Here is a 23,367-nt window from a genome sequence, read left to right on the forward strand (position 1 = left end):
GCTAAGCTAAGCGTCTCCTGGCTGTTTCATATTTAGCCCACACACACACACGGGAGTGGTATCAACTCTTGGCAAGAAAGTCAATAAGTGTATTTCACAAAATGTCTAGCTAATTCTTCTAACTCTCAAAGACATTCAAAAACCTGGGCAAATTGAACCAAAACTCTCTTTCGTCCCAGTGAGAGCAGTGGCTGTCTGGCTGACATCTCTCCTGACTTCACTGTAGAAATGATGGCTATCGTCATCAACCGTGTTCAAAGCGCTCCTGCGTCGGCTCATAAAAACACCGTTCAGGAATCTTCTGGTCTTTGGAGGAACGCCCAAATTCCAACCGAATTTTTCCGACGAACCACAAACGGGAGAGAAACTAGAAGACACGTTCTGTTATCTCCAGTTTGTCTTTGTATACTGTGTCTACAATAGTGTAAAAGCATTCTGGGGAAGAGTTGAATGATATTTTCAATGGCTCTAGGTGGACAGCGTTAGGAAATGTTATTTTTGTTACAACACCTCCTGAAAAATAAAGTCTATTTATCTGTGAAGAGACAAAGATTTACAATAATGCAGATGACTACATATAAATTATGACAGATTTTAAATGATATAAAAGAGATATAAATGAATACATGTACAGTTCATTTGGTTTTGAACATGATACAGAAATGTATATGCGTCAGTAATGAGTTTGATTTTATATATTTACCATTTTATTACATTGTAATGTTGTGACTGCGATGGGAAAAAAAAAATATAAAGGAATATAAATTAATTTTTCCAAATGTGTGTCGCTCTTCCTTTCCATGTGAGGGGTTTTTACATTCCTTTGATAACAACACAATAAGTCAGATTTTCATATTTTATTCGATTTGAAAATCTCACGAAACCACAGAAATCTCTGGTACGGAAAGGATTTTTTTTACACTTCTCAAAACTGGGAAACAGTACTGATAAATGATAAATATGATAACCGTAACCCTTTTTGAGACTGGCAGCCTCTATACTGCATTTTCCATCAGATTTTTCACTGGGTTTGCTTAATGGCACACAATTACGCCGTTCTGCAGCCACAGAATAGGAAGAGGGCACAGAATAAACAAATCAAATCACTGACATAACTGCTCTGACCTGAAGCAATTGTGTGTACGGCAAATATATTGAATTTTGACAAGTACCAACAATGACAATAAGAGCGAGTCTCATTTGTTTATGGTGATTATATCAAAGCAACGCAAGTCATTTGACATATTGATGTTTAAAACAATGCTACACGCAGAACTAAGAATAGAACACGCTAGGAGATTGGACGTGGCATTCTTCCTCTTCTCTTGTTGCAGCAGAAATAGTCACGCTTACACACACACAGACATGAATAGATGCATGAGCAGTGTATACATATCACTAGGTATATGGTTGGAGAAGCATGCGATATTCTATAGTGGGGCCGTTGTTAGACCAAAACCCACAATGCATTAGTCCATCTTTCAATGCCTACTGACATCCCTACTCTCTCTGTAGCTTTCAGCCCCGGGTGTACTGGTTCCTACTGAAGACATGAATCTTAACAGGTGAAGCATACGGTTTCATTTTGTAAAAAGTACTTTCCATACAGCTGGGCACTGCAGTTTTTAGCAACCGTTGCTCAAAAAGGAGTGCATTTGTTGGGGACTGCTCACAGCTGCAGATTAATCCATGTTTGGTGCTCTAGTGAGTATTCAGCAGCAGGATGGTGTATGTGGAATTGAATCAAAATAAACTACAGTGTGTGTGTGTGTGTGTTCATGGTAATAAAAAGGAGCATGTCTTCCGTAACAGTTTTTGGACAACAATGCTGCTTTGAGAGGAATAAGATATGTCAGGCTTTGGATACACAGACAATACTTGGGATCAATTCAGTGTTGGTTTTGGTCTTATAATGGGGTTTGTTAATAATAAGAAAAATACAGAGTATCACAAGGCTTTAAACTCTTATCGTCAACTACTGTAAATGTGACTTTCAGTCTACAACAGTCAGAGCTACAGTTCCCTGCAAACGGCCATCTGACCTGGTAAAAGTATCCTTGAGCTGGACACCTATATCTGTGGCTGCTCACTCTCTGCAAGCATCAGATAAATATGAAAACAATTACTTCAAGATTCAACGCTACCTGAATTTCACCTTTCTACTATTTTTAAAATCTATGTGAGACAGTGTGTTACTTATGCCAATAAAAACTATTATACTGCTTAAATTTTATGATCCAAATCCCTTTGTAAGAGTCCCTTTTTTCAAATGGCAAGTATCTCTTTTAAGCATCTGTTACGCATCCTAATAATTATCTTTGGTATAATTCATATACATACTGTAAGTAAAGAAACAATAACTGACACCTACACTTAATGGACAACCTGCATAGAAAACTCCCACTTTAAAACATCATTTCACCTTACTGTGGCATTTATAGTAATTGTTCCCTAGAAAAATGTATCAACTGAGATTTCATTTTCACTTTTTAACCATGCAAATATGGACAGAAAGGAGGATCAAAGCATTACTGAGTAGACTTCAAACTCAGTTATCAGTGTAACAAATAAACCAATGAAGACAGTCAAAAGAATTCCAACTAAAAATCTGTTAGGCTTTCCTCAACATACAAGATACAATATAATTGAGCTACCGACTCCCTCTGCTGACAAAAAGTTATACTACAAATGCAAATACAAAAACAAACAAAAAAAACTCACACACACATAAAATAAAGTTTTCTGTAAACACAGTCCCTGCAGAAAAATATTAAACAAATCCCCTAATCATTAGCTCAAACAAAAGAACAAAAGCTTTTTTTTGAATCTCCTGGAAGCAACTTATTAATTTCAATGTGATCCAAAAAAGGCTTTAAAATTTCCTCAAAACAAAAATACATTCCACAACAAAACACCACTGGTTTCCCATCACATGCTCAAGTCTCTTGTAAAATGATTTTTTTACAGCAGTAACATTATGGAGAGTATGTGTCAACTATAGCATTCACTATTTCCTACAGCTGTTTTTACACCAGTGTACAACTTCATACAGGTGTCAGTAGGTCTGAAGGCTTTTTATACAGTAGCTCTTACTACTGCATGTGTGTATACGCACATGAACACACACATACCACTGTGAAAGCTAGGGCAGAGGCCTCAGTGGGTAAAGTACGGCATGTCAAGTACCTATCGAAGGACAAACAGGTGGCACAGATCAGTGGATGACGACCGGCTCTGACTGGTTTACTCCAACAGGGGGTCGTCGTCATCGTCATCAACCTGAAGCCTCTGGAAATGCTGCGGGCCCAACGGGCGGCGGCAGCTCAGCAACCTGAAGAGAACTGAAGAGACAAATCCTGTTTAGTCTGATGATCAGTTGGGGATATAAAGAACATTATTTAACATCCAAAATGATGAAACAAACCTGGCTAAGCAGCGTCTTTAATAAATTAATAAGACAATAACAGTAAGACAAAGGTCGCCAGGCACATGGGGAACAAATAATCTCCTGCTCTTCCGACTGCATTCCTGCTTGTTTTTTTAAAAGCAGTATTTCAGATGGTTGGTCCAGATATTTTAGCCATTATTAACCTCGCTCCATCTACTAACATTTTCCCTTCCAATCTAAAACTTGCCATTTTTACCCGAAGATTTTAGAAAAAGAACTCTTTAAAATTGATTATTTTATGAAGAGCAATCACATTTAAAAAAAAAAAAAGTTCCAGTCTGGCTTTTGCACTATACACAGCACTGAGACTGCTCTAGTCAAGGTCACCGATGATGTACTCTATTTCAATTCTTGTTGTTCTCAACTGAGCCTTTGTTAAAGTGCAATGAAATGCTCCTCTCTTTTGTGGGGTCCCCCAGGAATCCATCCTGGGTCCCCTTCTTATTATATATCCTAATGGTACCTCTGGGGCAAATTATGCATAGATTTAACAAATATTAATATACAAATGCAACCACTGGGACTTACCAGTGATTATAGTGAGTACCAGTAAGACGCCCACTACCAGGCCTATCACCAGGGGAACGTCCCAGCAGGTCTCACTAACCAGCAGGCACCGAGCCTGTGTCAGGGTTCCATTGTTGGGCTGTGGGGGCACCGACAGCAGGTGGCACATGAGAGGGTAAATGTCCACACTTTGTAAATTGCTGATTCGATAACCCTGACGGAAGCTGGGCCCCGCCGCTGCCAGGAAGGGGTGCATGCTGGGTAGGGAGTTGTCATAGCCGTGATCGCCCACTGAGGGAGGACAGGAGAGGGAGAGTTGGTGGGTGGTCGTAGTGTCTTTGAATGTACAATTGTTTATCACGAGAATATTTATATACTGTACTTGTGTTCATAAATTTCAGAAATCCATATTTAAAGACTACTTAAAAAAAAAAAATCATTTTAGTACCTGAATTGCTTACCACAAAAAACAGCCAGAACCAGACAGAAACTGCTAGCTTAGCTTCATAAAAATTCAAGAAAATTACATCTCCAAAGTCAACTTAGTTGTTTTTCCTAAAAAAAGGCCTAAAGTGTCAGAGTTCTCCTTTAAAAATAAACACGTTTTAAAAAAGTTACCTATTTCTGTACATGCATCTTGGAAGAGCTGTTAAACTAATTGGTCATAATAATAATTAGAAACAGGATGCCCTACTGGATTTAGGAGACACAGATCTACAGACTGTATTAATGTGTTTGTCTATCTGCTTGCAAAGTACCTATACCTAAGACATCCTGATATCATATATCCCATTAGAAATCCCAGTAGACACACCTATTATTCCTCAGTCAAACATGAGCTGAGGTGTTCAGGTGTTTTACACACTGCATTGAAACCATGGCCTATGTCATTTTCCCACTAACAGTTTTTTTTTTCTGCCCAACGTCATTTAAAGGCAGTAGCATATGCATTTAATTAGTTGTGGTTCATCTCTCTTCTTATTCTAAATTCTTATTCTAACCTTTAGTCAAAACCTTCATTTTATTGGAAAACGTGAATTGCTCTGAGTAAAACAAAAGCGGTGTAACCTGTGATAAATGAAAGAAAAATATCACAGGTCACCAAATTTCTAATGATCCATGAGTACAGTCTATAACAATACATAACTAACAGACCTACATCTCGGCAGCTTGCTCCCCTGCTGCACTATGGTCCAGCCTTCATCAGCAATGAGTATGATTGGCTGGATGCGTTCGTTGTTCCGGTAGTGCAGCCTATCAGGGATGTCCTTCTTCAGATACGCTTTCATGTGTGCGTGGCACTTATTCAGCCGGTTGACGACATCCTCGGGATCTGCACAGCACATGCGCAACCATAGACTTTTCTGTTAATACCTTATAAATCACATTTTCATGTTTTTTCTTGTGTTTGTATGAAGGCTCTTTTATCTCATGCGAGCTGATGCAAACCTGGTTACCTGTATGTGGGATGAGGGCTGCGACAGGTGTGAGGTCCACCAGTGTGTAGTTGTTGGGGTGGAGGCAGTTGTCCAGCTGTATGAGGCGCTCAGCCGAGCACTGAGCCATGCCGTGGTCACTGGTTACCAGGACGTTGATTCGACCCCAGAGGCCGTGTAGCTTCAGCTCCGACATAAGCAGGCCAATGTTGTCGTCAACCTGATCGCACGAAAACAGCCGTCAACAACTGTTTCTATCAAGCTATTACTGATGAATGAATGAAAGGAGTTCTATACAAATTTCATTAACCTTCAACTGTGATAAAGATTGCATCGTGCCAAGTTTACTGCATCTCATTATCACGATGAATTTCTATATTCATTGCATCTTTATAATGTAAATGTCTGACTCAAGCAAGACCAAAGACTTTGTTACACTACTAAAGAAATGTTATGAAAACCTGCCGCTTCCGCTTCGCTTCTCTAATTTAAGAATATAATTCATATAAAATCGTATGGATGGAAACTGTGCTGAAGAAAAACAAAAACAGGTCAATATCCAACACAAGCACATGACCAAATACTCTGACAGGTTATCTAACGGGTAATTTGAACTAAAACACATGGCAACAATGTTGATAATTAATCCAAAGTACTGCTAGCATGAAAATACTAACTTTGTACAGGTCCAAAATCTTGAGTCCAATTGTTTACATTATTTATCAAAAGTTGGTGATTCTATTTTTAAAAAATAATAATAAAACTAAAACCGATGCCTACAACAACAATACTGTAATACAGTTTGAACCAAAAAGTATTCTCAAAAACCTGGGGACACTAAGAGACTACAGTCATGCTAGTGGCTCTGACAGGCTGTATTTATGAACAGTGGCGCTTCGAGCTAAAAGCCAATGTCAGCATGCAACTATGCTCACAATGCGAACATAATATTTATCATGTTCACCATTTAGATTAGCAAATTAGCACGCTAATTAGTACTAAACACAAAGTACAGCTGAGGCCATTGAAAGTCATTAGTTTTGCCGGTATCTGGTCATAAACCAAAGTAGTGGAAAAAAAATCAAATGGTGGCCTGATGATGGTGTTAGATGAAAAGTTGAGGGATCACCAAAGTTAATACAATTCATCCTTGGGGGTTTGAATCTATTGAGGACAAGCACTTTGTCAAGACAATCATTATGACTGCTAGCTATAGCTGGAGAAGCAGAGGTATAATTAGTAACCAGCCAGGGCCACTGTATTATAACTGCTGGCTTACTGCCACAGCAAAATGGAATGTAGCTACAATTGTTATATCACAGCCATAGAAAATACCTCACGTATCTGATCAAACTGTATGACATATTTCTGGTGTACAGTTTAAGAACTGTTGTAAATCATTGCACAGGCTTTATTTAACTGCAGGTAATCAAAGAAACAATCATGATGTGTCACCCTACATTACCAGTTCACTTCTGGTTAAACTGACTAAAAGTGAACTTCTTAAACTGGATAGATCTGACCATAGTATGACCACATTGCGCAACCATTAGACTAATTGATAAACACTCTTCCAACGAACATATAAATATCTTAAACAAATATATTTTTGCAAAAGTTTTTCTTCAGAGCAGAATGTTTCAGGAACCTTTGTGTCAGGATCAAGTTAGCTTCTCTAAGGTTTTAAATTTAACCAAATTACTGTACCTCTTTTAACACTTTGCCCATGGCAGTGACATTGTCTGGGCCAAATGTGTGGCCTGACCGGTCCGGCTCCTCCCAGTAGAGAGCTGCAAACATCACTCCAGGCTCCTTTTCATTTCCCAACATCCAGTTTGTCACGTTCCTTAGTCTTTGCTGGAATGTCACATAGGGGTTGTAGGGAAAGAAGTGTGTTGCTGTGCGGTTGTTGATGATCACGTCGGAGCCAGGCCACATCATGGCTGCCGTCTTGTAGCCGGCGTCTAGCGCTGTGACCCAGAGGGGCTGTGCCTCGCTCCACCACATCGGGTCGGTGTCATTGCCAATGTGGAAGTGCTTGTGGCTGACAGGGTCATACATGTTACTGGCCAGGATACCGTGAGACTCGGCGTACAGCCCTGTCACCTGGAAAGAAAAAACATTGACAATTATTTCTGTTTATGATCGTTATAATTCATTATTATGCTAATGAACTGTGTGTTTGAGTTTCTTCTAATAGCCACTATTTTATGGGACTCAATTGCTCCAGTCTTGACATGTAGTTTGACCAAACCAGTTTATAAAACCTTTTCATGTTTGACTCATTTACTTATCTGTTTACATTATCAGATAACAGCTGCAAGAGTGTTTTCAGCTAAGCGTCACATATTGCTATCTTTTACACGGAAAGCACAAGCAGCAGGGTTACCAGGCTGTAGTGGTTGGGAAAAGTCTTGGTGATGAAGACGTTGGTGAGCTGCTCCACCAGGACCCCTTGGCTGTACAGGAGCTTCAGGTTTGGCATGGGGAACTTCTGCAGGTAATCCGCTCGGAAACCGTCAAACGACACCAGCAGCAGCGGCAGAGGACCCTCCTGAGCCGTGTGGTTTTGCGTGGCCAAAGCTGTGATGCCACACAGGAGGCCCAGTAGTATTTTAAGTAACATCCTGAAAAGATGTGACAGAAAGTTGTAATCTACAATTAGATATGAAGAGACATGGTGTATTTAAACAAGACTAAGAATCTGCAGTCACGCTAGCTGCTCTGTGAGGCTGTATCTAGTATCTGGGTCACAACTGGAAAAAAAAAAAAAAAAAAAAAAAAAAAAATCTAAGGGATCGGTATCAAGATCTTTTCTTGACCACTTGGAAGGAGACTAAACCAGCTTTCAGAGTTAAACTACAAAAAACAAAATGAACTCAGAATAGACATCTGACTGGACAGCAACATACATTTATATACCTTGCATACATTTGTCAGTCATCATCCTCACATGCAGAGGCACATAGAGACAAAGTCATGATTCTGGCAAAAACATTCTTTGGTGCTTCACTTTTGCTCTGTAGGAAGTGAAACTTATAGTGGTTACTTCATGCTGTGCCCCCTGCCAACACGAATATTCTAACCAATCTTCTACTAAAAATGTGTGAGCGATAGGTTCACTTCCTGACTGTTATCATAAGTCTTGTCTGTTTGCTTTACCGTCGGCTATGGGAGAGGGTTTTTCTGCACGTTTGTATACTGTATAGTGTGGTCATAGTGCTCTGTGTGGCCAAAGGCAAATAGTGAGTCAAGTGATAATACAGTATGTGTGAGGAGTGGAGGAACTGGTTATAATGGATGCTCAAGGTGAGATATCTTATATCATAGTGTCTAGTGAGGGCTGGGGGTGGGGATTTGGGTGCATAAGTAAAGGCTTCTATATTTACTTTCTAACAGTTTCCGTTAGATATTTTGACAATGGAATGCAAACCTCATCTGCCACTCTTCTCAAACAAAATACAACGGCATACGTATGTTTTAAAGGCCGACAATGGAAACAAGGTTTTTAGCTTTATTGTATTACCTATGATGACTTTCTAAATCAAGAAGCATATAATAGCATTATATGCTTGTTATTTGATTTCTGTTCACTTTCTGTGTCCCACATAAACAACCCTGTTTCATATGCATGAAATTACAAGACAAACATGCAATGTTGTAACTACAAACACAGGGTTACAGGAGGCTAAAAAAGAAACTCATACACACACCTTCTGAAGTCAGAGGTCAGCTACACCACAAAGAACCAATTCAAGAAGAAAATAGTAGAAAATGGTAGAAAGTTTTATAAAATTCAGCTCAAGGACACTTCAAAGGAACAGAAAAACAAATTTGATGGAGCAAGGTAGTCTATCAATAAATTACTCATTGGCATACCAGGCATCATAATACAAAACAGTGATATAGCCGTCATTCATAATTCACTGTAGTTCTTTAATTATGATATTGAGCCTGATTTGAGAGTAATTGTATCAGCGTGTGTATTACAAAACACTATAGTTATGGTTCATAACCTGGGATCCATAGAAAGAGGTAGAAGTCAGGTAAAAACATTTCTTGTCTTGTAAAAAAAAAACCACTTTATTGTCATAGCTGGGTCTGCTTGGGGCACTTTTTAATTGGCCAGCCAGGAAAACAGCATATTTCAAGCTTGGTGTGACACAGTAAAATATATATTTTAATAAAGATGTAATGACAAATAGTGAAACTTCAAATTCAGATCAGATGACTATGGGTCTGCAAAGAGGTTATTTTACACACATTCAACCACCATTTGGCCTGTAATGTAATTCCCCCAGCGCTCTCTTCCTGTGCAACTAATTTTTGTCAAATATAATTTTTCTTTTTTAGTTTCTGAATTGAGGGAGTTAAGCAACCCGAAAAGCACAGATCACAACCTGTAATCTCTGAGACGCATGACGTTGGAGCAAATCTAAAGAAGTTAGATTGAATACACAGCTTGGATATGACTGGAATACAGAGAGACATTGAATCTCTCCCCATCTTTCTCCTTCGATTTGATTACATTCATTAGCCTTTAAGACTTTAGTCTGTCACTTCTGCCTTGGAAGAAGCTCATAGGCTTATTGAACTAAATCAAATTACTAATACCAACTGAAGTGGTGCAGAGTGGGGAGGAAATTAATTGAATAAGATACCAAAAACTACATAAATTAATATTAATTTCTAAGTTTATACACAGACCCTCCGAGCAACATGGTCTTATTCTGCTCTGCTCAAGAGAAACATTTATATATTTTTTAAATTCACGTGTTAGAGACATACATGTCACAAAAGTAATTCTGTGTGCGTCTCACCATTTTTAAAATTTTTTTAAAAACAAAATTTTTATTCTCTTTTTAATGTTTCCCTCATCTTTGTCATTACTCCTGTCTCGTACACAAAATTTAGCACAACACAGACAGCTGTGTTTCCATCACTTAAGAGGACATTAAATTGATTTATATTGGTTTCCTGGAGACTTACCCTAACCCAGACTATAATAAGTACTTGCCTAACTCCTAATCCTAACCTTAAACCAAGCCTTGACTCTATAATGTAATGATTTACATTTTGGGGACTTGCTTTTTGTCCCCAAAATAAAGGTGAGTCCACACAATGTGAGTGTGTAAACTGATGTACAGTGGGGTCCAGAAGTCTGAGACCACATGGGAAAGTGGCCTCAGACTTCTGGGCCCCACAACATGAGCAATACACAAACGCGCGCAATTAAGTTTGAACAAATAAGGCAGTGACGTAAGGATCTTAAAAACTCTCCGGACATTATCAGTAAAGAACCGCAAAGAGGAAGTCACTGTTTTTGACCAAAATAATGTCACTGATAATCACATTAATAAACACTGGTGACGATGCAGAAGTCAAACGGAGAATGTGTGATATGAAATGAGCGAGGGGATTTACTTTTATTTTCACTATCAGTCATGCTGGTTAGCTGTGTACATGACATATGTTAGCTTGCTAATGTCACAGCGTTCACATAATGCTAACGTCCCGCTGAACAACGTTACCTGCTCCCGGGCTGATACGGAGTCGTCCTCCAGACAGTGCAGGTGAAGAACTTTCCCCTTTACTCTAATTTCGCAGCAACATCATCAATGGTCTTCCTCAAAATACACCAATGCTAGGATGTTGTCGAGCTAGCTGAGATTATTTCCAGAAAGTTCCGGTCAAGCATTTCAAAATAAATCCTTCTTTGAAACACGTCTTACCATCATTCAAAATGAAGAGGTTTTTGCCATTAATAGTTTCGGTTCCAACGTAAATACCAATTCAAATGGTAATGTAGGCTAAATATAAAAACGGTAATATAAACACACTTCTTTTAGTTTTGAGTTTTAAAAACATAACGCACTAATTTTGACGTAAAAACTATGTGCCTCTGCCCTTGTTATGACAAACTTGACGTAACCCCTCGACTGACCATAACTGAATTGGCAGTTCAGGCAGCCAATCAGCGTTCAGATAAGAAACACTATGGGCGGTCTGCTTGTGAAATTCATGATGTGATGGAATGAAAACTTAAAGTAGCCTAACTTTCTTTGTTTAAAAATGAGGAAAGTTTCAGACTTTATAGAAATTGCCAATTTTAGCTTGAATCGCGATTAGAACAGCAATTTTTTTTTTTTTTTTTTTTTTTGCAAAATCACTTGAAAATATTATATCTATGAGATAGTAGAGTGGTAAATGAGTCTAGATTAGATGTGCGTGACCAGCTCCAACAAATAGCCTCTCGGCGTTCCATTGCAACGTCGCTGATGACGAGCACCTAGCTGCAGACAAAGACGTCGACCTCTGCAAGAGGCACCTCTGCGGTTGACAGGAAATCACTTGACCACAGCGGATGTTGGTCTTCTTGTCATTCCCCCCCACATGTAGAAGCACACGGATTTAAAAATATATATATATATGAAGTTTATTCATTAGAACTATATTTTTTAGTCAATCGAATCTCTTGAAGGCTTTATACAATATTTTAAATTAAGTTTGCAATTAGTACAGATTTTGAAAATGGGGCAATATAAAGTTATTTAAGTAAGTCTTTGAAAAGTCACCAGTACTTTTATATGTTATATGTAATGTTTAAATCCAAAATTATTTATTAAACTTTTTTTTTAATTAAAAATGTATTCAACAGTAGTGAATAGTCTAAGCCTAACTGGAAGACCCTGTGGGCTACTGATCAAAGACAGTGACCCTTAGCGCTTTCATTGCGTCCTCTGTTGTCAAAATCAAAATTAACCCAGCTATTACGTTAAAATAAACAGACATCTCTATGTTTGAGGTAAAATTGACCACAGCAATTCATACCTACAAAAATGACTGTAATTGACAGTGTTGCCCAAGTGTAGGAACACATGGTTCAGAATCAGAATACTTTTATTGGCCAATTACTGTATATTTGCACATACAAGGAATTTAGCTTGGTGGTTGCATGTATGTATTTTAAGACAGAAAGAATTAAACACAATGTAAACCAATAAAAAAGGTATATAAAAAAAAACATAATAGGAGGATTTAAACTGTCTCCCTCTGGCCATGATGACCTCTGCTTGGTACCAGGTTTGTCCTTGGACCTCCAGGATGTTGATGGTAATCTGAAAAACTGTTAGCAAATGATCCAATCGTTCTTTGTGCTGCCCTGGATGGTGCTCAGTTTGTACTCAACAGTACGGTATCCATTTTAAACGTATTTAGTCTCAGGATTCATTTAAGTTACACATATATTTTTAAAAAGTAGTTATGTGACCTCCAACAATGAGACAAAAACTTCTAACGTTAAATGTTTGAAACCATTTACTATTTTCTCCATATCGGTATACCTAGGCTTGCTGAATTCTTTGATATATTAATGTTTAACGGGAAACACTAAATGAAACCTTAGAAAAGGCAACAAACTTTTAAAAAGAAATTTCAAAGTAAATAATGCAAAGTCCTCGAGCCTCCTTGCCTTTTCTGCCACGAGTGGACTACGCACATGCACAAAGCAGATGTTCATGCAAAAATGACACAAGGAAGACCAACTTCCACTGCTGAGATCAAATGAATACCTGTCAACTGCGGGGGTCCGCCACTTTATCTGCATCCAGGGCTCTCTTCTGATGACAGTTAAGATATGGTCAATGTGTTAAATTATTAAAGGTAGTGAGTAAGTCACAAAATATTTTTTATATCCTCCACATATTGGCAGAAATTTCCCTTTGATTCCTACTAAGATGTGATTTTACGTCACTCTTATATAGGCTGATCCACACTGACTTCAATCACCATCAGCATGTTAAGAAAGCTACAAGAACAAATTTGGATAAGGTTATCCTGATTTATGGTGGACGTCTCACTGTGTCATGTTGATCTTATGAGCCTCTGGACTGTAGGTTCATCAGATGGATATGGTGGGTTCGTAGGTCCTAGTGTTATTAAATTAGTCATTAAAGGCATTGCAATTTTGCTAAAAAAAAAAAAAATTACATGTATTAGCCCTTCACAGATCATCTGTACTGTTAATGGTATTGTTTGTGAACACTGTCAGTGTTAATGTGGTGGTTTTAGGTAAGTTTTTGCTATTAGGTTCAAAATATTGAAGATGGTACTTGAAAAGATACACAGTGTGACCCTAGCCACTGAAAAATTGATATTTTGGAGGTACGCTCTCTCTACCCAACAAAAGCAATAAAATGAAGACTATTCAGGTTGTATTCTCCTTCAAGGATTATCGCTGTCTTTTCTTGGCGTTGCCTTTCTGCCATCCCTGTCCAAAGTCCAGGGGTGCAAGTGGATAAGGTAGGCTCTGTTGGCTTTACTGTCACTCTGTTATACAGCTTGACATTCTTCACTGTTCCAGGACAGCCTCTGTTTGACTTCTTCACCCAGGATGGACCCCTGCGAGGAGAACGTGTATGAGACCCCAGACTTCACCTACAGTAACCAGTTGTCAGGTATATATGACATGACCTGCGAGGTGCCACATAAGGAGCCCTCAGACCTGACAGCACAGTACGAGAACACCAGACGGGCCATAGGAACAATACCAGATCCGCCTTCTCTCCCACCACCTCGCCATCCCAACGAGGAGAGGCGAGGCAGTTCATCCTCTTCCTCATCCTCCTCGTCTTCTTCACACGTTGAGGATGAAGAGAAAGGGGAGATGGAAACCTGGAATGGGGAGGAGGAGAAGAAAGAAGAAGAGGAGAAGATAGAGGTGGAGGAGAAAAGCAAAGAGCTGAATTGGGAAAGGGGCTCTCCAGAAGCGAAGGTGGATTCGAGGAACTCATCACACAGGTCCTCATCTTCATCGTCATCTTCGTCAGCCTCTGAGAAGGAAGAAGCTGAGGAGAAGCCAGAGCATAAAAAGGATGAAACAAAGGTCACACTTTTTGTCAAGGTAGGGAGGAAATTAGATAGATTTATTATATTAGGTGATTCTGCATTGATTTCAGTTGAATGTTTTTGACATTTTATGGTAAATGTAGGCAAGTATATTGCATGCACACAAAGACACACACACACACACACACACACACACACACACACACAAACAGAGATAGCGAAAGAGAGAGTTTGCATGCCCTTGCTGACGAACTTTCTTTGATCTAACTTGTAGGCCTCATAAATCTTAGTCATAATCACATTCATATCAGTTGCTTATGAGCAAGTGTGCAAGGTCAGTGACTATCTCCTAATGTGTGTGTGCATGTGAAATTTAATCATGGTACATCCAAAGTTGGACTTTATTCCCTATTGTTTGGGCCCTTAACACAACTCACTGTACTGTTCACACACACTTCTGTTTATAGAACATCGTGTTTAGTCATTTCTGAGTGTGTGAGCCCAAGTGAGTGTGTGTGTGTGTGTGTGTGTGTGTGTGTGTGTGTGTGTGTGTGTGTGTGTGTGTGAGTGAGTGTGTTTGTTACTCTGGTTCTAAATATAAGTTAAGCTGAACTGACAAGAATGTTCTGACTCAGTGCTGGCTTAGTTGAGGATGGTTCCTGTCGCATGGCCACGTGAATTCATGTTTGTGAGTCTGGATTATGCTAAGTGTGTTCGTTGGTAGACTACCTGGCAAAGCTTTCTATCTATCTACCTATCTATCATTCTATCTATCATTCTATATATCTATCTATCTAATTGGTAATAACACCTAAACATTGTACTTTCACACACTCACAAACACACACACACACACACGCACGCACGCACGCTAACTGAATTTATTACATAATCCGCAAATTCCCCACTAAAGTCCAATTGCACTGGAGTATACAAGGATCATAAATCTGACAGTAAGACACTACAACCGCATAAATGATAGCAATATAACCTCAAGGTTATTGCAGTAAAATAAGAGAGACTGAAGTCTACAGCTGGCAGCACCACAATGCCCGCACACCAAGCCCAACTATTGTCATGTTAACTATTGTCAAATGTTTTCTTGACATGTTAGCGTTGTGTTAGCATCAGCGCTTCGCTTTAATTACTTAGTAGTTTACTTACTCAGTATAAAGACAAATCTAGCTAATTAAAAACATAATCAAATGTCAACGAGAGGTTACTTTATCTCATTACACTGTTTGCCATGCACACTATAACTACAGAAATGAATCTATGTCCACCTGATACAATCAATTAAAAGTGTAAGCCAGGAGCTATAAGCAGTTACGCTTAGTGACTATGATTTAATTGTTAACTAGCCAAAGTTTCAGTGCCACTTTCCACTAAGGCACCTTTTAAACAGGGCTAAGCAATAGTTAACAGCTTTGTCACTGTTTAATAAATCATTAACTAATGGATTATAGATCAGTTAGAAGCATTATAAGAACAACTTTTGGGTTGCGAAGTTGTAGAATATCCATCTTTAGCATGACACTTGCTTTGTCTTTTTATATAGCTCTTTTTAATTTGTTAGGAATACCCCTACCACTCACCTTCTAGAAAATGGCTGTAGGACATCTGGAAAATTCAAACTCTATTTTTAAACAACTTATTAACATTTAAAACTGCAGACTGGATGGAATACTAGATCCTTATATTAATGATTTATTATCAGGTGGATAACTTTTTCTGATATCTTAGTAAAAATTGAGAAAGCCACAAGTAAAAAAAAGACAACACTATGAACAGTATATCCAAGCTGTCAGGAAATGTCCTTAAAACACACCAATCACATTTGACCCCGGTGAGAAGCTGCAACCCCAAAAACTACCAGAGACTTTTACATCACCTTCCAGCAGAGGCAAGTGAAGCAGCTCAGACACAGGCTGAGCACCAACAGAATGGGACCCATGGGAGCTGATGAGTGTGAGGAGGACCCAATGACTCCTGATGATTCAAAGTCACCCGGTTGTGTTGTCAATCAGGACTATAAGAGGTGAGAGGGGCAGGGCACCCTAAGGTCACTTGGTCTGCCCTTTCCCTCCTCACCGCGTTAATGCTTCCACTTACACCCCCTTCCCACCCCACCCAATGGGGTTATTTTTGTCCGACACTGTCCCGCCCAACCGCTGAGGCCACGGGTACAAATTGAACCCCTCACACACACTATCCCCCTCTCTCTCTCTTTCTCACACACACACACACACACACACACACTCCCTGGCATTCGTCCTCAGCTGACACTCTGACAGAGCTGCTATGGGACTTCACCGAATGGACTTGGAGTAGAATCTGAAACTGAGACTCAGCACACACACACACACACACACACACACACACAAACACACACACACACACACACACTCAAACAGACACACAGACAAATACATCTACACAATTGTGTAAACAAAAAAAACAAGCAAAGTGTGTTTTCCTTTACCATGACGGATATTGCAGCTGAGGAGGACAAGGACCCTGATATTGAGCTATTTGTCAAGGTGGGGCTTTTAGTATGTGTGTTTTGGTGTGTGCACATCACAAGCTGACACTGGGTCAGTTTTCTTTTCATTTCAAAATTATATGTCTATGCAGTTTTTACAACCTTATCCCGCATTCTGTCTATAATAGTTGTTATTTTTATAATATAATCTATATAATCTGATAAAAAAAAGACTTGTGTGTGTTATATTGGGGTTGGTTCCTTTAAGCGTGTGCATGCCATGTTGTTGTTGTTGTTGTTGCGTGCTGATTTTCCATGTGTTAACCTGACACCCATGTGCATAGACAATCTCTCTCTTTCTCTCTCCCACTGAATTATTACTGGGGTCCTTTCAGCATTGAGAGCAGCAGCTTTAAATGGTCTGCGGCTATAATACAATATGTGTTGTTTAGTGTGTGCAGGTATGCCTGTGTGTATTCATGCATAGGTGTTGCATGTGCCTTTGTTTTCTGACCAATATGGCTTAAACATGATTCTCTCTTATGGTCATTTTTTGAATATAGCCAGTACATGTAGTTTAAATTAGAACATTTATGAGAAAATAAACTTATTTAATTTTCTGTATGTTATTTTGTCAAGCGTTAGATGAGAAGATTTATACCACTGTTGTGGGTGTGCTAAATATAAGGATGCAGTTAACAGCCTGTTAGCTTAGCTTAGCACAAAGACTGGAAACGGGGGGACACAGCTAGCCTGTCTGTTCAAACATAAAAAAAACAGCAGCACTGCTAAAGCGTCTACTCTTCATGCTAAGATAAGGTTACTGGCTGCTTCTCATCTAAATCTCAGTTAGAACAAAAATAAAAGTAATCTCCCAGCTTGTTGAACTTTTCCTTTAAATGTATCAAATGCTGGACATAATTTTTTTTGTCACTCAGTTTATTATGCTGTGAGAATAAGGCAGGGGGTTAGTGATGCTAATGAAGGGTATGTGTGTGTTATTTGCTCAGTTTTTTAAAGGACCATATCAGTATTTTTGCAAGTTTTAGGTCCTTAACTACAAATAATCTGTACTATTTCAAATGCATACTACACAATATCATTGCCTGTGCAGCTAAAGTGCAACTGATGTCACATATCCACACTATATTACCTCAGTTATCAATACACAGTTAAATGTAACAAAATGTTTTTAAACTCTGATTTTTCTGAAACTAAGGCAAAAAAAACTGCACTTGTTTCTTTAGGAATTTTAGAAAATAAGTGGCAGTATCTTGAAACAAGGTAGAGAAAAGTAGCTCACACATATGGTTCAAGTGCAGTCAGAGAGTGTGTGTGTGTGTATTTCCGTGGAATGGCAGACAAATGTTATGGCAAGACAGAAAGTTATATGATTTCTGTAGCTGACACACTGCTACAGTATGTAAGTACCAGAAATTCAAATGGGCAGTGAGGCAAATTGAAGCAGTGTGGATTATTCATGTTGGACCCAGTGTCTTATTACAGTGTCCTCTTGCAGCTTTGCATACATACACACTCTCAGGCACACACACACACACACACACACACACAAACACACAAACACACACACACACACACACACACACACACACACACACACACACACACACACACACACACACACACACACACACACACACACGCACTCATCCTACTGTATTTGATCATATGCCAATTATAATTTTGTATATGTACAAACACAGACAAAAAAAGATAATGGAAGCCTCAAATTCACTACTTAAAAAGTAAAAGACACTGATTCTTCTTCATGCAACGAGTGAAGTTGTTTGGATGTTTGTCACCAGTGTGTACCTTTTGTATCTAATTGTGAATCAGTGTATGTCTGTGTGTATGCAATAAGTTTGTATGGGTGTCTGTCTGTGATTTTGTGAATTAATGTGAACGTCTAATACAGGAGGAGCAAGTCAACATATGAGGGCTATGGAAACAGACACTGGTTCTGTTTTGTACTCAGCTCTAAACTCCATTTGTGTAGCAGTATGAGTGTCTCACCATGTTTGTGTGTGCGCGTGTTTACAGGCTGGGAGTGATGGGGAGAGCATTGGAAACTGTCCATTCTCTCAGCGCCTCTTCATGATCCTCTGGATGAAAGGAGTAGTCTTTAATGTCACCACTGTTGACCTCAAGAGGTAATAATAATGTCATTATATAACACTTTAATATTACAGTACAACACTATGAAAGAATAGAGGATTGAAAATAAATATCACCTCTAGTTTTATACAGTCCTGGTTGACCATCATTTCAACCCAAACCCCATGAATTTGTTATTTATACTGGTCTCTTGATATTTTACTGAAATATTGCATTTTGAGTTAGTTTCAAAATGGATGATGCTAAATCTTTAAATTAATACTTAATTATGACCTTACTCTACAGTTCCCTCCATCTGTGGAGCATTTTCGCAACTCTCAGCGTATTTGTTTCATTTTCTGGCTCACAGCTATTTGGTTCACTCCCACAGCTCTCATTGGGATTGCCCCCAGCTGCAACAGGCAGATGTTTTCAGTCAAACAGTTCCAATAAACACATTGCACAGTACCTACCTAGCACCAATATGCAGACATTTAACGTTAGCAACTATGTAGCTGGTGAACATAGTGAAGCATTTGCAGCTAAAGAGTCAGATATTTCCCACAGGAGTTGGTGGTGACCAAAACATAGCTAAAAGCAGCTTGAATATTGGTCTTAAATTTGTCAATTAGCCAGATACACAACGCCAAATGAATGGTAATGCTACTTTGTGTGTACTGTATGTGTAAATAGGTAAAAAGTTTGCCATATATCATATCATATAACTTAAAGGGTGAAAATACATCAGTGTTGTTTTTACAGCTTGTTTCTGCTGACAAAAGTAGCAAAAACAATTGGTTAATTCAGGTTTAAAGTATATAATAATAATGACTTTACAGTAGATGTTTAGCTTATATGTGACCTTATGTTGTCAAATGGTCCAGCGAAATTCCATTAACATATTAAAATTTCAACTTATCCAACTTTAAGTTTATAACAGGATACCATTAAGATTCTTGAGCAAATTTTCCTCAGCCTCAACTGCACCTTGAGCCTAATGCTAAGATATCATGCTAGAACCTGTGGCAATACTAAGCGTTACATGCCAATTTGCTAGCGTAACATGCAAATTCATTTTCAAACTAAATTTTCCATAATGTGCAGTGAAATTATTCAAGAACTGTGTTTTCTTGCTTTAATCCTCAAATAAATCACATAGTTGTTGCCGTTTAAAAGAAAAATCACTCTCAACATACATTTAATTGGACCCACAATTACATGTATATTTCATTTTGTAAGCATTTGTAGTTGTTGCTATTGTGCATATGCAGTTAACTCCACTCTGTCTCCAAGTGCTGCTTTGAGAAAGAGATGAAGGTTATGAACAAACTCTCATAGGGTCACATTTAAAAACACTTCACTTATAAGAGTAATTGTAATTAGGAAACGAGACCCATGGTAGGGAGCATTAGCATCAATAGCCACCATGGCTGAATAGACAAACAAAAGAGAATAATTTGTTTCCTGATGGCTCTAATACTAACACACATATTAAAATAGTCATTCATCATGCTATATATGGATGAGATTGTAAAATGATTCCACTCTGACTAGGAAACCGGCTGACCTCCACAACCTGGCCCCAGGGACAAACCCGCCCTTCCTCACCTTTCAGGGGGAGGTTCTCACTGACGTCAACAAAATAGAGGAGTACCTGGAGGCAAAGCTGGCTCCACCAAAGTAGGTCTACACTCAAACAGGAATAGGAAGTAAAGTATACAATGTCCTATTGTAACTAATACCATGTTCCTCTTTCTTAGGTATCCCAGACTTGCAGCAAAGAACCGTGAATCCAACGTAGCAGGAATCGACATCTTTGCCAAGTTCTCAGCTTATGTCAAAAATACAAGACCAGATAATCATCCACGTAAGGATGCTGTATGCAAAACTAATTAATATACGAAGTCAAGTATGTCCAGTAAGCATATATTTCCATTGTAATTCACACAAAAGCATTGGTTTATTAACTTTAATGACCTTATGACCTGGAAATCTGTTCTGTCTGTTTCAGATTTAGAGAAGAGTCTAAACAAGTCCTTGGCTAAGCTGGATGAGTATCTGATGAGTCCGCTACGTGATGAGGTTCCGACGGGACCGCACAGCGGCAAGGGAGAATCTACTCGCAAATATCTGGACGGAGACGAAATGACATTGGCAGACTGCAACCTTCTGCCCAAACTTCATGTCTTCAAGGTAACCTGCTTTGGATTGCTTTCGTTTGGTTTGGTTCATTTGATCTAATCAGTTTGCTTTTGACAGTGGTATTACTTGTTTTTGGCAGGTGGTTGCGAAGAAATACCGAAACTATGACATCCCGTCTGAATTCAGAGGGGTATGGCGTTATCTTGGCAATGCCTACAGCCGAGATGAGTTCACCAACACATGCGCAGCTGACGTGGAAATCGAGCTAGCCTATAAGGATGTAGCCAAGAGGCTGGGAAAATGAACGGGTCCCAACAACAGTCACTATTGAACCTTTCTCTCTTTTTGGAAAACCAAGCGAGTCATACTTCTGATACACATTACATACAATCTTGACACAGGATGTTAAAAAAAAAGAAGCCCATTCATGACTGACACATCTACTGTGCAGTATTCCCCCACAGTCCTGGATGCTAGGATGCTGGAATTTAGACTACCATTAGCGGTTTTAACGTTAACAAACAAGTATGTCAGCTGAGCAGCCAAATAGGGTTATGTTAGAACAAAATGAACAGCCTGAGCTTACTTTTTTTTTCATCATACTCAGACGAACTAGCTTTATGCAGCAATACAACAACAATGTTATTTCTGTGAGGAAGTATCTTGAAATTGTGTTTTCAAACAACTAATGGGGCTAATGTTAACTGACTAATATAACTAGCTACTTTCAGTCTCTAGTGTCGTTTTAGTTGGTTAAATCAGCGGTAGACGGATAAAAACAAGGAGCCTGCTGTTGTCTCCTTCTGTCTAAAATCAAAAAAATACAGTAAAAATAAAAATCTGCCACCATTTATCATTGTAAACTGCATGGATGCTGTGCCAGAATGTACAGCTTGACAGGCTTGGCAAGAGTAGGTGGTGGGTCTTAATGAAAAAATGACGGGAATGAATAAGATTCTGTTGGTGACAGTAGATCTCCGTTCAGCCAATGATTGTTTTCTCCTGAGCTTTACTAAAGAATTACCTATTTTTGGTGACAGTTAATCTGCTAATTAAACTAATAATTTCATGTCATGAATTGCTTTTACATACTGTGTGTAATAGCAAAGGGACACATAAAGTGGGGTCTGATTATTTTACCTGTCCTTTTTTTCTTGCAGGGTTAAAACTGAAAGACCAGACAACGTTGTTGGAAAATAATGTTAAAAATTTGTTTCAGCCAAAGTAGTTTTTTATTTGGGGCAGTGTCAGCTTTGTGGACTTTAGAGATTTGATGTCGCCTTCCTTTTCTTAATTTGGCAATGACTGACCAGACAAATTGTACATTTTTTGATCTGTTTGAACTGTGTAATAAAAAAATTGAATATTTTCTCATTGGAGATCACATCCCTTTTAAAATACAATTTTCATTACTTCTACAGTCTCACACCACACTTTACAACCCCATTCTTATACTGTTAATACACTGTGTACTTTAGATTAAAACTTTATATTCAAACTGATAAATAAAGCTATAATGAATAGAAACAAACCAAGTTTAACCCAGCTGTTATGTTGACATGTTATTTAGTGCAAACTGATGGCAGCGAATGTAATTTTAATCACGAGTGCCTTAGTGGGAATCAAGCTCTCCTCTGCCCTCAGCTCTTTATGTTTGTACAGGAAATTGTATGTATTTGAATATAATATGAATGTCAATTATTGAGGTCATCAAAGGACTTCTCATGCCCTATGGAGCTGTATGATAGTAAAATAACTAAATATGTCTTTAAATGATTATAGCTCAACTATATTCGCATTCTTTCTGATGATTAGAATAATAAACCCACGGTGTATATGTCACTTATTTGAATAATAAATCTATTTTCTCAGAGACTGAGCTTGAGATTTGTGTTTTATCTCTTGAACTGTCTGAAACAGTTGATTTATGAATGTGTATACCCGCACTAAGGAATGGAAATATGCAGGTATGTTTTCTTGCTGATTTGTTTATGGAAATACATGCAAAGTCAAACTAGGTGTGCCTAGTGAATCCACCTTTCTTACTGAATCTTGGAAAGATGTTCATGCTGATCCACATTTCGTGAGCAATTTCCAAACATGTATCCTGAATATACTACAACATGAGAGGTCACACTCAGTCGGTACGAAAAAAGAAAACAAGAAGAATCCTTAGAAGCAAGGACCTGAGGATTAACACTGCATTTCCCAGAGGGTGCTGCACAGCTCCTCCTTCACCTTTTGCTTTCAGCGTCTCTTATCCCCACCCAGCAGGTCACCTCTCTGCTCTTCAGCCTCTTTTCCACCCACACCTCTCTCTCCAGTGGTGGATGAGTAGAAAGCTTATTGTAGACGGTCGGACGACGTAAGCTGTAGCGTCTGATAGCCAG

At 38.7% G+C, this 23,367-nt stretch overlaps 2 protein-coding genes across 5 annotated transcripts; one reads left to right on the forward strand and one right to left on the reverse strand.

The window, feature by feature from the left end:
- Positions 1 to 582: 582 nt before the first annotated feature.
- enpp4 (ectonucleotide pyrophosphatase/phosphodiesterase 4) lies at positions 583 to 11,498 on the reverse strand. The gene is made up of 7 exons (XM_040141924.1): positions 10,923 to 11,498; positions 7,781 to 8,018; positions 7,099 to 7,497; positions 5,413 to 5,611; positions 5,115 to 5,288; positions 3,977 to 4,246; positions 583 to 3,341 (listed from the first exon to the last, which is right to left on the reverse strand). The coding sequence occupies exons 2-7, from the start codon at positions 8,015 to 8,017 to the stop codon at positions 3,244 to 3,246; spliced, it is 1,377 nt and encodes a 458-aa protein (XP_039997858.1). The 5' UTR covers position 8,018; positions 10,923 to 11,498; the 3' UTR covers positions 583 to 3,243.
- Positions 7,800 to 22,852, forward strand: clic5a (chloride intracellular channel 5a). Of its 4 annotated transcripts, none has more exons than XM_040141925.1 (7): positions 7,800 to 7,891; positions 13,754 to 14,293; positions 18,782 to 18,891; positions 20,390 to 20,515; positions 20,596 to 20,702; positions 20,847 to 21,028; positions 21,117 to 22,852. In XM_040141925.1, exons 2-7 carry the CDS (start codon positions 13,784 to 13,786, stop codon positions 21,279 to 21,281), a joined length of 1,200 nt encoding a protein of 399 aa, XP_039997859.1. In that variant the 5' UTR covers positions 7,800 to 7,891; positions 13,754 to 13,783; the 3' UTR covers positions 21,282 to 22,852. The 4 variants fall into 4 exon arrangements, with proteins under 4 accessions (XP_039997859.1, XP_039997860.1, XP_039997861.1 ...); XM_040141926.1 differs by lacking the exon at positions 7,800 to 7,891 and adding an exon at positions 10,797 to 10,964; XM_040141927.1 differs by lacking the exon at positions 7,800 to 7,891 and adding an exon at positions 10,947 to 10,964 and having other exon boundaries at positions 13,759 to 14,293.
- The last annotated feature ends 515 nt before the right edge of the window (positions 22,853 to 23,367 follow it).

This window comes from Xiphias gladius, chromosome 13 (assembly GCF_016859285.1).
Source record: "Xiphias gladius isolate SHS-SW01 ecotype Sanya breed wild chromosome 13, ASM1685928v1, whole genome shotgun sequence".
NCBI lineage: Eukaryota > Metazoa > Chordata > Actinopteri > Istiophoriformes > Xiphiidae > Xiphias > Xiphias gladius.

What these genes read in the sequence shown, in the direction of transcription:
- enpp4 (XM_040141924.1), bottom strand. Translation starts at nt 8,017, where the DNA reads ATGTTACTTAAAATACTACTGGGCCTCCTGTGTGGCATCACAGCTTTG. An exon ending in AGCCCTCATCCCACATACAG is followed by an intron (nt 5,289 to 5,412) that starts GTAACCAGGTTT and finishes TGTGCTGTGCAG; the next exon opens with ATCCCGAGGATGTCGTCAAC. An exon ending in GGTACTCACTATAATCACTG is followed by an intron (nt 3,342 to 3,976) that starts GTAAGTCCCAGT and finishes TTGTCTCTTCAG; the next exon opens with TTCTCTTCAGGTTGCTGAGC.
- clic5a (XM_040141925.1), top strand. Translation starts at nt 13,784, where the DNA reads ATGGACCCCTGCGAGGAGAACGTGTATGAGACCCCAGACTTCACCTAC. An exon ending in AGGTCACACTTTTTGTCAAG is followed by an intron (nt 14,294 to 18,781) that starts GTAGGGAGGAAA and finishes GCGTGTTTACAG; the next exon opens with GCTGGGAGTGATGGGGAGAG. An exon ending in GCAAAGCTGGCTCCACCAAA is followed by an intron (nt 20,516 to 20,595) that starts GTAGGTCTACAC and finishes CCTCTTTCTTAG; the next exon opens with GTATCCCAGACTTGCAGCAA.